Source organism: Tribolium castaneum, chromosome 10, assembly GCF_031307605.1.
Source record: "Tribolium castaneum strain GA2 chromosome 10, icTriCast1.1, whole genome shotgun sequence".
NCBI lineage: Eukaryota > Metazoa > Arthropoda > Insecta > Coleoptera > Tenebrionidae > Tribolium > Tribolium castaneum.
Genome location: NC_087403.1, coordinates 8,486,655 through 8,500,711, shown reverse-complemented (window position 1 = coordinate 8,500,711; position 14,057 = coordinate 8,486,655). Strand labels below are relative to the sequence as shown.

The following is a 14,057-nucleotide window of genomic DNA, read 5'->3' as shown; positions in this document are numbered from 1 at the left end:
CAAAAAATTATTAAAATCATTTTTATTATTATTCAAATTTGTGTACAGTGGTTTAGTCAAGAGTTAAGAGAGATGAGAGGAAACTTAACATTTTTATATTCCTGAAACAAGTCAAGTCATAATAATTCCATTTCCATTTTATATCGCAAATATGAGTAGTCGTTTATAAATAAAATCAACAAAGAAAAAAGACGAGAATAATAATAGATTCTAAAATGGCATGAAAAATAATAGACAATCACGAAATAAATGCAATAAAACAATATTAAGCGACAAACTCAATGCAAACCACTTAAATAGCTTTTTTGTAAGTGTGCCCCATCGAACTCCAAATGTTACAAATTCATTTATTTTTGATGAAGTAACTTTTATTGAAATAACGGGTTTGATTCATTCTTTAAAACCAGACAAGTTTTAATATTTATGGTAGGTAATTATTCCAAACTAAAGACTGAGATGTATACAAGATCCTAATTATTAAACAATTTTCTAAACTTTATAATTACTATTTTTTATAAATTTTTTGTTTAAAAAAAATTATGACATGTAGAACAAAATGCGTCATTTCAAAGAAACACAACAGAAAGAAGTAGTTTGTGCTTTATGTCATGAAAACATGAGTTTAAAATAATTTCTTTATAAACTCATAATGCCTTGGCTGCGTTAATCATAATATACTTATAAATACACTCTGCACTTTGTGGTCTCAGTTTAAATTTATTAAAAAACTATCTTTACAATAGGAATCAATAAAAAAAATGGATATTAGACATCTTTACCAGTACCTATACCTAGAGGTTCCACAACGATCTGTTCTGGGACCTCTTCTATTTCTAATTTAAGTATATCAATAATCTGTCTACGTATATCATAAAAGGTATCACAGGTGAATTGTCTGCAGATGTCATCGCATAAATGTATGGAAATTACTTAAATTAAATAAAAATCCTAATTCGAACAAAATGTTAGGAGCTATATATACTGTATTATACTTTTATCAGTTATACTGCATACAAATTAACCAAAACCACTTATTTATTACGCATTTTTTTATTTATTCCGCATGGTGGTTTTGCCTAAATTATTTCATCTTTTATAATACAATATCCACAGAAGTTACGGAATTGTCCAATTGAGTGTTCAAAAATAAATAATACCAAAAATAATAAAAAAAAAATATTTTTTTCCCTGTTAGCGTCTTCTTTTCAAGACACTGATGATGGTACATTATCCCGAAAGCGCTCTATTCCAACACCACAGTTGGTCGAAAATAACCAAAAATTTACCTTTTGTAAGCGTTTATTTAGCACCAACTCAATTATTGCGTGAAATTAAAAAAAAAATAAGCCGATAAATTACAGGATTATGTCAAAAATGACATTATTCTTGCAAGTTTTGAGGATTTAAACTCGTTTTTAGAGCAAAAATTAAATATCTTTTCCCGTTTTATCTATTAATATTACTATTGTTATTATTAAATTACTTTGATATAGCCATAGCGACAAAAATGGTTATGCTTTCTTCGGCGATTTGTAATAACGTGATGATTGTGACAAGGGAAATAAAAAGTCTCGTTTCGTCTTAAAAAAATCTATTAGTAACAATATAACATAGCAATTATATATTTATACAAGAACTCTACAGTTATGTGCTAAAATATACAAAATAGACTTTACAAATAAATAGTTATATATTATAATCTTCCTACAGTTACGTGTTATCACCGTTCATTGCAATTTCAAGTTAAGCGACCGAAAGAAGGACTAGGAATTAAAACGAATGAGTCAATACTTTAAAAGTTAGGGAATTATCACATGAAAGGTGGAACCAACGGGTGAAACACTTCCTAAATAATCACAGCCATACCAGAAGCAGAAAAGAAATTTATGCAACCGAAGAACCAATTTCAGACATTAGCCTAACACCAATATCGTTAATATTCGAGGAACCGTACGACGAAGGTGACGATACAATATACTCATCCCCTTGCTCAATATTTTGCGAACTTAATAGCACCGGCGCGATGTACTGCTCACTAAACTCGGGTAAAGCTGTGTTGTTATTTTGAATCGGCCTACAAGAGGGGAACGGACTCAAGAAGAAGAAGAACGTGACAGTGACTATGAACGCAATAAAACTAACCGCACACATTATATTGAAACCGCCTCTAATGAAGGAAAACGCGGCCATTATTAGCTGGAGGAGCAAAATGGCGACGCGCACCATCCTGACGGCATCGGCATGGATTTGCTGGCCCTCGCCACACATGGTGATGGGTCTGTAGACGTAGTAAATATTGTATTTATCGACGAAGTGCTTCAAGCACAAGTACAGCAACCCGAAGGGCGTTATCAAAGGGCACGTGAGACTGTACACCGTGCTTATGGTGAAGATAAGCAAGGTCCAGGCGTAGTGAATGCCAAAAGGAAACTCCGACATGATTTCCTTCCTTATGCTGGTCTTCTCCGCCTCTGATTTGATCCGAAGGAGGCGGAACGCGTACATGGCCAACTCGGGGAAGCGCAACAACTCCAAAGCTGTTCCGATCAAAGCGGACGTGATCACGTAATTGATGAAGAACGCGCCTTTGTCGGCCAAAAAGACACACTCCCAGCGCACCGTCAGATTGCCGGTTTGAAGGGACCATTCGACGAACGCTTGCGCACTCGTCAGACCCAACGAGGGGAGGATGAGCACCATGAAGAGCAAAAAGAAAAAGGCTTTGTGCATAGTTGCGTGATTTTGCTTCGATTTGGTCCAGTGCGACATCCATTCGTCCGAATATGCCACCAGAACCGGCATTAGGGCGGACACGGAGAGGAGGAGGAGAGTTGGAAGAAAATCGGAAAGGAGAGGCGTCAGCTTACTCAAGAATTTATCTTGTGCGGAAGTCAAGTTGTTGAAGACGTTGACCACAATCACGGGAGTTGTGAGGAAAAACAGCACCAGGAAGAGTATTGCGTTGATGAGGATTGCTTTCGAGTACCAGTTCCGGTACGAAATTTCTAAGTTCTCCCAGTTGATGTCTGACGGCGAAGGGGCTTTTGTTATGAGCCAGTGGCGGAGCGACCCCGGAGTGAATGATTTGATGACGTGGTGCGCACGTTCTTCTGAATTTAAGGTAATGAAAGCGATACCAAGCGGACTCTCTAAGACTTTTCGTCGCTCCGCCACAACTAAATCAGTGAGGCGTGCCTCCTCTTCGGTGTAGTACTCAAGTGCGTTTTGTGTCTTCCACGGACAACAAATAATACAACCGTACGGTTGCACCTTCAAGTCAGGTTTGTTGTTCAAAATACAGTACATCTTAGCCTCATGAGTGAGGGCTCGCTGTTTCTCAAGTATCGTCAATTTCTTAATCCTGTAGGCAATTTGTATGTCCTTGATCTCCGTATCCGGGAACCTTACAGTGAAATAATTCTTAATATCGTCGATATTTCGGTGTGCGTGTGAGATGTGTGTTATCATAACAGTCCGTGAGGTCAGTGCCGAGGCACTGGGAATCCGACCGGAGCTCTTCCGCATGATCAAAACAGTCAAAGGGACGAAGCAAAAACTAGCGACAACATGTACCCACAACCAGTAGGAGCTGGGCTCCAGGTTGCTCAGAGTGGTGTGACCAAAAGTGGTTTTACCCCCTTGGAGAGTCCCTTGGAAGTTGATCGGGAGTATAACGCAAAGAGCGAACACTGTTATAGTAGTGGATAAGAAAAGGAGTTGTTCTTGGAAAGAGAGATAGTGTGAGGCGTCCGGGCCACAACGTGTGAAAATCCGCTCTCTGCTGATTTTGAAAATAGAAGGGAACCAGAGACAGCCCGCGTCGGGGATTAACGACACGTCGGCGCTTGATTCTTCAACGGCGACGGCATCATCTGTGTTTTTGTAGAACAGCTGGGTCCATTTTTCCGTGTGGACGAGGGCCAAACGGCCGTAATCCCACGCCCTGTTGCGCAAAATGGCAAAGAGGAGGATCAGCAAGATCCAGGTGATGACGTTCAGGAGGATCGTCTCGGGGATACCCTCGTACACGTTGCTGATGACAGTGGCATTGGCACGCCGTGTTGTCAAACATGTGTCGTTATTGACCGATCCGATGGAGTGGCGGTTCTCCAGAAGATTCTTCAGCATTTTGTCTGCGAAAAAGTGCGTTAACAACAGATTTACAACAGGTGGACTGAGCGTCGGGCGGACCTGGCGGAATAGATGGCGGAAAACCCAAAAAAATATATAGTTTAAAAGTAAAATTTATATTTTTGCTGTGGGTCATTTTATTTTAGAAATACTACATTTTGACACCATGCTAATATTTGTGACGTCACTGGTTGCTGAATAATGACGCCATTTTTATTTTTTTTATTAATGGCAACCAAAATTTGTATTTACTGTTTTTATCTTTTATCTTTCTAGTAAGTAAAAAAATTAAAAAATACATTTAAAAAATATAAAAAGAAAATAAAGTAAAAAAGTTAAAAACTTATTGATAATGACACACAAAAAGCTATATCTTTGTTTTTGTCTTATTTTATACAGTTTTTTTGCTTATTTTGAAAAATTTATTGTAATTATATGAATATGAATTTTATGCGTTACGTCAGCTAGTGTCAGCTAAATTTATGTTCAAGTCAACCGTTCCGACTGTACTTCAATCAGATATGCAGTAATTTTTTAAACAATTAGCCAAATTCCAGATAAAACAGAACTTTTTTTGACAACAAAATAGGTTAAAACATAAAAAATTAAAATTTTTCTTTGGAAATTTGGCGCACCCGGTAACAACAAAATTTTTTGGAGTCAAAAAATTTTTGCTTATAGATACTTTAAATTTACTTTATTTTTTGAAAATTATACATTCCTTGAAACGTTTTATTATAAACTACATATTGCTGGTTCAGAAATCTTTGTGGCCCCCAGTCAACCCAATCCGCCTCTGTTTACGACCATGACATAAGACATAAATTGTTACTTCTGAACCAGAACATTTGGTGTCTTAAAAATTAAGGCTGAATCTTACAAATTTAGCTGTTTTCCCAAAAGTCAACAACCGAAAATGGCCTAAACCCTTCAAAAAGAATTAATTTTTATGCACCCCAAAAATCTGTAGACCACAAAAAATTGGGCACATGAAAAAACAGGGTAGAGTCTTACAAATTTAGTGTTTTCCCAAAAGTAAACATCCGAAACAGATCAAAGAAACTTACAAATGCCTTGTTTTTAAGCACCCTAAAATGACTTTTTATTTCTGGACCAGAATATGTGGGTGGGTCTTAAATACACGGTAGAATCCTACAAATTTAGCTGTTTTTCCAATAATCAACAAACGAAAACGGCCTAAAACCCTTCAAAAAGTATTAATTTTTATGCACCCCAAAAGTACCCAAATAACTTTATACCGACAAACACTGGGCACACGAAAACACTGTTGAAATCTCCCAAAATATGGAAAATTACTTCAAGAACGTCCTAAAAAACTAACAAAATATCTTGTTTTTAAACACCCCAAAATGTTTTTCTTATTTTAGGCAATTTTAGGTTGTTAACTTTTGGGGAAAGATTCAGCTTTGATTTTTCAGACGCCAAATGTTTTGGTCCAGAAGTAACAGTTTTTAGTGTTGGGCGTAATCGATATATTTTAATAATCAAATGAATCAAAATAATCGTTTAAAATAATCGAATGATCATATTATTGTCCAGTGCGCATGGGTGACATCACGAAACATGGAATAATCGAAAGAATTTATGAATTAAAGCGATCATCAAAAAAAAATTGGAAAAAGTCTTTTTAGAAAAAAAAATTATTTGAAAAATGCACAAAAAAGTAAAAAATAATGTTTTTCTATCAGATTACAAATTAGTACTTTAAAATTTATAAAAACTTTGGGAACAGTGCTCAATTTAAGAAAGTAATTCTGTAATGCCGAATTATTATGACTTATGACATGACCGTTCCCAAAGATTATATAAGTTTTAAAGTCCAAATTTGTAAGCAAAAATGTTCTTCTCTGATAGACAAACATTTTTTTTTACTTTTTTGTGCATCTTTTAAATAAAAGTTTTTTGTAAAAAACTTTTTTAAAATTTTTTTATTACTGCTTTTTAGTCTTTACTTATTCTAAAGGTTTTTTCTCTGAGATTTAGTTTCGCCGTATAATTGTAACACCATTATTTTGCTGATTTGTGCAAACTTGTTTAGTGGTATGTGATAGAAAACAGCTGTTAGTACTGAAAGCACATCCTAACCTGTTCGTCCAAGATAAATAAATTAAAAAAAAAATAGGGACTAATGTGTTTGTAACGAAACGTAATGAAAATGATTAGGTATTAAGATATTTCCCAATGAGCAACATACCTTTAATGTTGGTATAAGTTACGGTATGTACACATCGAAAACCCATTTGTAAACAATATAAAACTTCAACTTCAACATCTCATTTAACCATAAAGGACTGCATTGTCACGAAGTAAGTATGCAAAATTTCAAGTTATTGGGACAACGGGAACTCTTCAAAATTTGGCTCCAAAAAATGAAACAGACAGACAGACAACAAAGCAAGTTAAAGCTTTTAATAAGTATTGGGTTAATGACTAATTAATTTGAACAGATGGACAGAAAATATTGAAAAAAAGACCGATAGTAAACAAAATGTCACTTCACAAATTTCAAACAACAGATGAACCTAAAAAAATTCACTGTCGAGTTCGATTATTCCCCAGTTTCCCACCAGGATTATTCGTTAACCTGTTCATTCGATCATTTAAGAAACCGAGTGACAATTTCGATTATGAATGCTTTTAAGCGAAATATTTCGAATATATCATTCTTAATCGCCCAACACTCCAATTATGTCCTACTTAACTCACATAAAAATTCTAACTCACAGGGCTATAATTTCATCACAAACAACTTCAGAAGCACCAAACTTAACTAAATTACGTAAACCAAGTACATATTTTCAACTTTCTACTGTAAAATAATTTTATCATGAACAACCACCGTAATAAAAATGACATTTCTACATCTTGTTGACGTATAACACTCAAAGAAATCCAGAAATCACCGTTAGCCCACATAGCCATCTCTTTCCAGCGCACGCAGTTGCGCAAATTACCATCCTTGTCCACCAGCGCACGCATGCGCCCTTTTATTATTTATTCTACATATATTTGAGGTGTTGGTACTCCTGTTGCTGTGATTCACAATTGTTGCAAAAAATGTCAAAAAAATAATTTTTTGGTTTCTCAAAAATCAAAAAAACATTACGTAAGGGCCGGTTATAATGCCAGGCCAGTGTGTCCAGTGACTCGCAATCGGAGACTGTTAGGTTAGGTTTTGCAATGAATTCGCCTTTGCCACCCCCGACAACGCAGCGGGACTGCATGTCCGCCGCCACCAAAAGGTACAAATACTTGCGACGAATGTTTAAGTTTGATCAGATGGATTTTGAGTTTGCCTTCTGGCAAATGCTGTATTTGTTTATAGCCCCACAGAAGGTCTACCGGAACTTTCGCTACAGGAAACGTAAGTTGGGGCAAAGCGGGCGCAAGTAGTGTTGTGTGTTTTTTAGAGACGAAGTCGCAGTTTGCGAGAGATGATCCTGCGTTTTTGGTGCTCTTTGCCGCCTGGCTTTGCAGTAAGTTTTTTGGTTTGATTTTCCAGGAACTGTCCTAATTGCCCCAATTCTAGTCACTTCCGTTGGGTTTGCAATTGTATTAAAGCTGGGATTTGGGCAGTTTGTCTATTTTCTGTTATATGTCATTTTTGTTGATTGTATTGCTGTGGGGGTGATCACGGCTACGTTTTTTTGGTAAGTTTTCGAATCATACAGTATTGATCCTAGATAATTCGGTTTTTTGTAGGTATGTGCTTAATAAATATTTCAGACCAAGCACTGAAGTACAAGATGTTGAATGGGGATACTCATTCGACGTCCACTTAAATGCCTTCTTTCCGCCATTAATACTATTACATTTCTTTCAGTTGTTCTTCTACAACGGTATTTCCTTTATTATCTTTTTATTGGATAAATCAATAAATGACTGTGTTTTAGGTTTGATAAGTCACGAATGGTTCATCTCGAGATTGCTTGGCAACACATTTTGGTTGGTGGCAGTGCTGTATTACATGTTCATAACATTTCTAGGGTACAGTTCCCTGCAAATCCTAAATCGCACCCACTTGATCCTAACGCCAGTACCCATAGTTCTAGTATTCTATATAATCAGTCTAGTGGCTGGTCTCAATATAACCCATGTCTTAATGACGTTTTACAAACATAGGGTGTTATAATAAAATTCAGTTCAGTTTTGTATCTAGTCTAAAGTTATTTTAATAAATTATCAGTTTTTGTAAAAACGATGTAATGTTTTCAATAAAACAAAAAGTTTCATCGGGATTTTTATTTTTTACCCTTGGGATGTCCCTCAATACAGATCATGTTGTTACGACACTCGTAAGAAATCCTGCATCTGTCTCGAATTTCGTCGCTAGTTAAAGTTGTTTCTGTCTTCGGTGGAGATTTCTTTTTACTTTTGATGCTCGCAACAGAATCCGAAACTACTGATTCTGAACTGGCAGTACTGTAATTTATGTTATAACCTTTCATGTAATGCCCAGAATCATTCTCTCCAGGATCCTGGTCAACCTCAGCACACAATCTACAAAAAAAATCTTATTTAAACGAGCAACATTTTTTGCACAACAACCTGCTCATTTTCACAACACAGCGTACTGTGGCGTAACCGTTGTTTTGAAATTTGTTTTATCTGTTGGCTTGCAGATGGCGACAAGTGAAATAAAAAAGGCGGTTAAATTAAAAATCATTTATTAACACCAATTACATAAATACAATGTTTCAACATATGTAGCACAATTTTAGAATATTGTAATCGTAAACATATGCACCGGAAAACAATTATTACTGCTGTGTTTTGATATTTTGTCCAAATTTTCGGAATTTTGGCACTTGGTGATTTTTCTAACACTCCGTTGAAAGAACAAGGCTCTTTTCTAATTAAGTGTCCCTTGGCTTTCGGTGGCGCTAATGCCTACGTAATTTTTTAGCTAAAAGATATGATTTTCGAGTTTAGAATCGCGAGCAATAATAATTGTTTTGTGAACAAAGTCCTACTCTTTCTACAATTTGGACCACGTCGTATATACCTAGAAATATGAAAACGTCGTATCGAAAAAATATTTGGTCATTTCAATTTGGAGGCCATGGTTTTGATTACACTCTAATTTATTTTGAAGAGAAGAGATGAGCAACAAAACGGTGTTGTCGAAAATATTTTTAGATTTGTGTTCAAGGATAGGGTTAATTGGTCTACTTTTCCATCGTTTCGCTTAGTGAGGAAGTGTTCATGTCAGTCAATGTTAATGAAACTGAAAGAAAAGGTGCTGATCACATAGATTGGTGAGCAATAAGCGATTATAGTCGGTTATTCGAATAATTGAAACATTGTTCATAAGCTCGCAGTTCTTATAGTAACAACTTGTAAATATTTTATAAATCGACAAACATTAACTGTTAAATATACATATATCTATATGACGAGAATAACACTTAGTGAATGTGTATAACAACAACGATAGGTATACAGAGTGGATCAGCTAAAAATCCTCGGGACGTTTAGCGAATCACCCAACGTGCGGCATACACGGTTGCACAAGGCACATATTATACACTGCTTGTAGCTACGATAACTATGTTGGTCACAGACAGCAATGGCAACAAAATTTAACCCAAAACCTCCCTTCTCGAAGGCCCATCTGACTCAGGCGAGGAGACCTCGTACTTACTATTGGCCGTTATCATTTCAGTCAAGTCGGAATTATCCTTGACGAAGCAATATTTACACCTCATTTTGGTGTCATCGTCAACCCGCACCGACTGCATAATGACACACAACGTAATGAAAGAAACAACAAAAAGGACAGACGGGATACTGATCGCAATTATGAGATCCCTCCAAGTCCGTTTCAAGTCGTACCGAGCGATTACCATAAAGGAGTTGTTCTGGAAGCGAGAAGTGAACAACTTTTGGCAAAAATCGACCATTACCTTGTTATAGAAGCATGGATAGCGTGACTGCGCCGTTTGGTTCTTGCCATCGCTTCCATGGGAATTGAGGAAGTCTAAACACTCCCCTTTTAAAGTATTAACGCAACCGTCCAGGTTTATGTAAAGGCGGGAGGTGTTGTAAATCGTGAGGGCACTTTGCATGGGGACGTATTTTTCTTGGGGGTCCAGAACCGCCTTCCAGCGACCAGTCAGGTTCCAGAACTCCTTGAAAGTCATAAAGGGGGATGGAAGGTCCTCGCTGTTGTACAAAGTTCCGTTGATACAATCACTCGCGCTGGAATAAATAACATTACGATAACAATCGGACAGTTAGCTCTACTCTACTTTATGTAGTGCTCATCAATGTTGTATCGAATCGTGTGACAAGAGACCATAAAGACTTCTTCGTTTTTCCGCGTCCAAAACTGCGTCGGTTCGATTTCGTTCCCTTCTTCGTTCCCGTTAGCGATGGTCGAGGCTACGGCTGACTCGCAGGAAGCTTGGTAGACCTTGTTTCCCGACGTGATGAATACGTTTTTCCCTACTGAAGTTATGTTTTCCTTGCAAATGCGGTCGCAGCTGAAGCCCCGCTTGATTTTGGTGCACTTGGAGCCTTTGCATTCGAAAATCCCGTTAAGCTTCGCGTTGTCCTTGTCGCTATCGACGGTGAAGCCGTCGGCCCGGTAATGACACTCGTAAATTTGCGACACGTTGGTGCAATGTCCCAAGGAGCAGTTGAAAACCCCCTTCAGGGAGCTGCACTCCGTTCCGTTGTTGCAGTTGTGTTTTTTCAGATCGTTGGCGTTAACGGGCGGGCAATGCGAGGTCCGGAAATTGGTACAGTTTTGGAGTTGTATCGTAGTGCCGTTTTGCCTCGTCGTTGCGTGAATTTGCGGGCAAAAGCCCGAGGTTTTCGTGAGACACCACTCGCCACACGAGGCCCAGCTGCAATTGTTGAGCATACTCGTATTTACAGTTTGGCACATGACAGGCCGCTCTTCAAAACCGGAATGGAACGCTCTATAGGAAGGAATATAAATGGCCACCGTTAAATAAATAAGCGATACGCAACTAAATACGACAACCAATTGGCAAAAGCAGATACAGCCGCAGATTCGTTTGTCCTGTTGGGGGATCATACGGGGCTTACATTTGTTTCGGCGGCCCATTTTTGACAGTTAAAGGCACCTCGGGGTAATTAACGTTGTACTTCACTACATGACGGAAGTTAACTAAGGAGGCGATCGACGTCAAGCGTCGGGGCGCAAGCGTCGCCCTCGCCCTCGAGGGAAATTGCCCCAGGTATTGGATTTTTAAATGCCAAGGGGAGGAACAGCAAAAACACGCTCAATCGGTTATTATTTATTCACATCTTTGTACTTATTTTAAATTGAAATATATGTCATTTTAATTAAAAGTCTACACTTTGTTATTGGTATCAACTGGGATTTAATTTACGTAATAGTTGCGTTAACAACGATTTATAAAAATTATGATTGTATCAAATAGAATTGTTGCGAAGCGAGCGTGACGAAATCTTGGAGGGCTGCTAGCTGTGCTAATATGAGTTTTCGTCGTAGTCTTCATCCCTGGCAACAAAAAGCAAAAATACAAATATTTCACCTAGTCAAAATATTGCGTAAAATACAATGAGACACCGTTTTTTTAAGCTTTTTTAAAAAAAGGCACTACTGTTCTGTATTGCCAGTAGTTTATTATGAAACCATTTACCATATATGAACAGCGAGGGGGTGGTGCTGGAAATCAGTTTACTGTGCCATAAAATGCTATGCACCGTTTGCCAAAAATAACAGATGAAAAATAATGAGATAGTGTTGATTGTTATTAACTTGAGTTAATATTATGTAGTATTTATTTATTATGCCGTTTGTTCAATATATTTTATACTTACAATATGAGACACTTGAAATAAACACATATGTGTAGACGCAATGAGGGAAAATTAAATAAAAAATGTTTTTCTGTGTCCTTTGCTGTGAATACAATATCTAAAAGGACTTTTTAATTTGTTTTTGAAGTTATTTCTATTTTGTCAGAAAATGTTAATTTGTTTATCGAAAATCTGTTATTTTGTCTCAGAAAGTTTGTATTGTTTATTTTTTATTTTATATTATTAAATAAAAAATGTATCAATAAAGTGGTTGGTTATTTTCGGACGTGATTTGATAATATGAGAAGTCTCATACTAACAATACACACTGTCTCATATTAGGAACCCTTTTGTAAATAAGCAAATTCACATTTTCGATAAAATCAAACTAAATCATTACGGCGCTTTCCCGTTCATTTTCAATGGAAAATATTCAAATTAAAAATAATGTAAATATTTTAAAAAAGGTGTCTCCTAATAGGCATCTTCACCCTATCCCACAGTAGATCAGCTCGAGAACTATTATGTTAGTTACTGTTCTAACAAGATTATTTATTTGAATCAAAGTAGTTGTCAGTTCTTACACCACCTTAACTGCATCCAGCTTTTTCAAACTCGAAATATATTCCGATTTATAAGAAAAAAAAAACTATAATTTATCGAAAAATGACACTATAAGCTATACTCAGTTTTTACTGATTTGTCAAATTAGACTAAATAACTGTATAAACATTGTATTGAAATTATTTAACTTTGTTATTTTTAAATAGTATGGATGTATGAAAAATGCTCAGTAAAATATATAAAATTATTTAAATATATAACAACAATGAAGAAAAATAAATAACGTTTTAGCAAATTTGTTTTGTAATTTACTTCAGTTGTGGCGCAGTATTTTCTGTTTCAAACATCAGTTTTAAGAAATTACGATTTAAGATAATAAAAAGTAAAAAAAAAAGAAAATTAGGTGACTAAAGTCCTGCTTTGTCAAGATTTCAGATGAAATAGATCCAAACGTTTTAATTTTAAAATTGAGAAGATGTTTTGAAACGGGATTTGAAACTATTGAATCAACTTTCCAAAGTATTTTCACGTGCATACTAACACCTGTTTTCAACATAAGTTTTGAGAATCTAAAATGTGTATCCACTGTATACGTATCGAGAGACGCTCTTTAACAAATGATCTAAAATTTTTTGGTAACTGACGATAAAAATTTACAATAAAGGATGTGCATAAAATTTAAATTGTGATTTTGATTAAGAGACACGATAAAATAAGAATGGGATTGATTTTCGTAAATAAACAGTGTGTAGAAGGTGTGCTATTAACTTACTCGGCAGGAAAGTGATGCATGTATTTGTTGCAAGTCTTGCCACAGCCTGGGCAGTACCAGTAGCTAAGAACTCCAACAGATGCGGCGAATAGCAAGTTAGGTATGGTAATCGAAAGTATTAAATGTTTCAATGTTTCGTCCCATGAGTACCTTGCGACTACGATATCGGGATATACTCTGCTATAATAACAAGGAAAAGGGGTGCCTGCTGTGCTGTACCCATACTGTCGTGCAAACTCGGTACAATTGACAGAAGGAGGATAACCACATCCTTCCGCGTTAATCAAGAACCTAGTATCGACGACGTCCCACTGGACGTTTAGCGCCGGTTTCCAATCTCTGAAGGGAATTTTGGAGTAATTAACGTAGATTTGGTGGCAACGCGTGGCCTCTCTCGTACACCCTTCGCGGCACGAGGCCCACGAACAGTTCGTCAACCCCTCAGCGTACACATGCTGAGTCCCCACACAAGTCACCGGCTCTGGCTCGTAGTCCGCCATCAAACTCGTGATCGCCGGATCGACAATAAAAGGTATAAGAAAGAGAAATGCAAATACTGAGATAAAAGCAGTGATTCCAAGACATAACGATGTATAAAACTTTGCAGTTTCTGCAATTGAGATGAGCGTCAGCGGTTTTTTGTCCTCACTCATGGTTCCCAAAACGCTTTCCCCCTCAGTCTCGGTCTAGCAGCAGGGGAATGCCTGAAACACCCCAACTAACCAACAAGCCCCCATCTCCCTGAAACCAGCCTTTTGCCTGTGCTGGTTTC

General features: G+C 36.9%; 4 protein-coding genes across 7 annotated transcripts; 1 reads left to right on the top strand and 3 right to left on the bottom strand.

The window, feature by feature from the left end:
• Positions 1 to 1,574: 1,574 nt before the first annotated feature.
• Positions 1,575 to 7,050, bottom strand: Tmem63 (Transmembrane protein 63). Of its 2 annotated transcripts, none has more exons than XM_008200832.3 (2): positions 6,859 to 7,050; positions 1,575 to 4,133 (listed from the first exon to the last, which is right to left on the bottom strand). In XM_008200832.3, the coding sequence occupies exon 2, from the start codon at positions 4,126 to 4,128 to the stop codon at positions 1,885 to 1,887; it is 2,244 nt and encodes a 747-aa protein (XP_008199054.1). In that variant the 5' UTR covers positions 4,129 to 4,133; positions 6,859 to 7,050; the 3' UTR covers positions 1,575 to 1,884. The 2 variants fall into 2 exon arrangements, with proteins under 2 accessions (XP_008199054.1, XP_969658.2); XM_964565.5 differs by having other exon boundaries at positions 6,877 to 7,050.
• A 73-nt stretch (positions 7,051 to 7,123) lies between these two features.
• Unc50 (Unc50 RNA binding protein) lies at positions 7,124 to 8,384 on the top strand. Of its 2 annotated transcripts, XM_964637.4 has the most exons (5): positions 7,126 to 7,516; positions 7,563 to 7,628; positions 7,682 to 7,802; positions 7,855 to 7,991; positions 8,046 to 8,384. In XM_964637.4, exons 1-5 carry the CDS (start codon positions 7,333 to 7,335, stop codon positions 8,282 to 8,284), a joined length of 747 nt encoding a protein of 248 aa, XP_969730.1. In that variant the 5' UTR covers positions 7,126 to 7,332; the 3' UTR covers positions 8,285 to 8,384. The 2 variants fall into 2 exon arrangements, with proteins under 2 accessions (XP_064215557.1, XP_969730.1); XM_064359487.1 differs by having other exon boundaries at positions 7,124 to 7,516; positions 7,855 to 8,384.
• Teh4 (tipE homolog 4) lies at positions 8,380 to 11,305 on the bottom strand. 2 transcript variants are annotated; one of them, XM_008200834.3, is made up of 5 exons: positions 11,131 to 11,289; positions 10,404 to 11,078; positions 10,059 to 10,353; positions 8,701 to 10,013; positions 8,380 to 8,652 (listed from the first exon to the last, which is right to left on the bottom strand). In XM_008200834.3, the coding sequence occupies exons 2-4, from the start codon at positions 11,042 to 11,044 to the stop codon at positions 9,735 to 9,737; spliced, it is 1,215 nt and encodes a 404-aa protein (XP_008199056.1). In that variant the 5' UTR covers positions 11,045 to 11,078; positions 11,131 to 11,289; the 3' UTR covers positions 8,380 to 8,652; positions 8,701 to 9,734. The 2 variants fall into 2 exon arrangements, with proteins under 2 accessions (XP_008199056.1, XP_008199055.1); XM_008200833.3 differs by having other exon boundaries at positions 10,404 to 11,305.
• Positions 11,306 to 11,405: 100 nt separating this feature from the next.
• On the bottom strand, positions 11,406 to 13,938 carry Teh2 (tipE homolog 2). The gene is made up of 2 exons (XM_964775.4): positions 13,286 to 13,938; positions 11,406 to 11,647 (listed from the first exon to the last, which is right to left on the bottom strand). The coding sequence occupies exons 1-2, from the start codon at positions 13,936 to 13,938 to the stop codon at positions 11,617 to 11,619; spliced, it is 684 nt and encodes a 227-aa protein (XP_969868.2). The 3' UTR covers positions 11,406 to 11,616.
• Between the last annotated feature and the right edge of the window lie 119 nt (positions 13,939 to 14,057).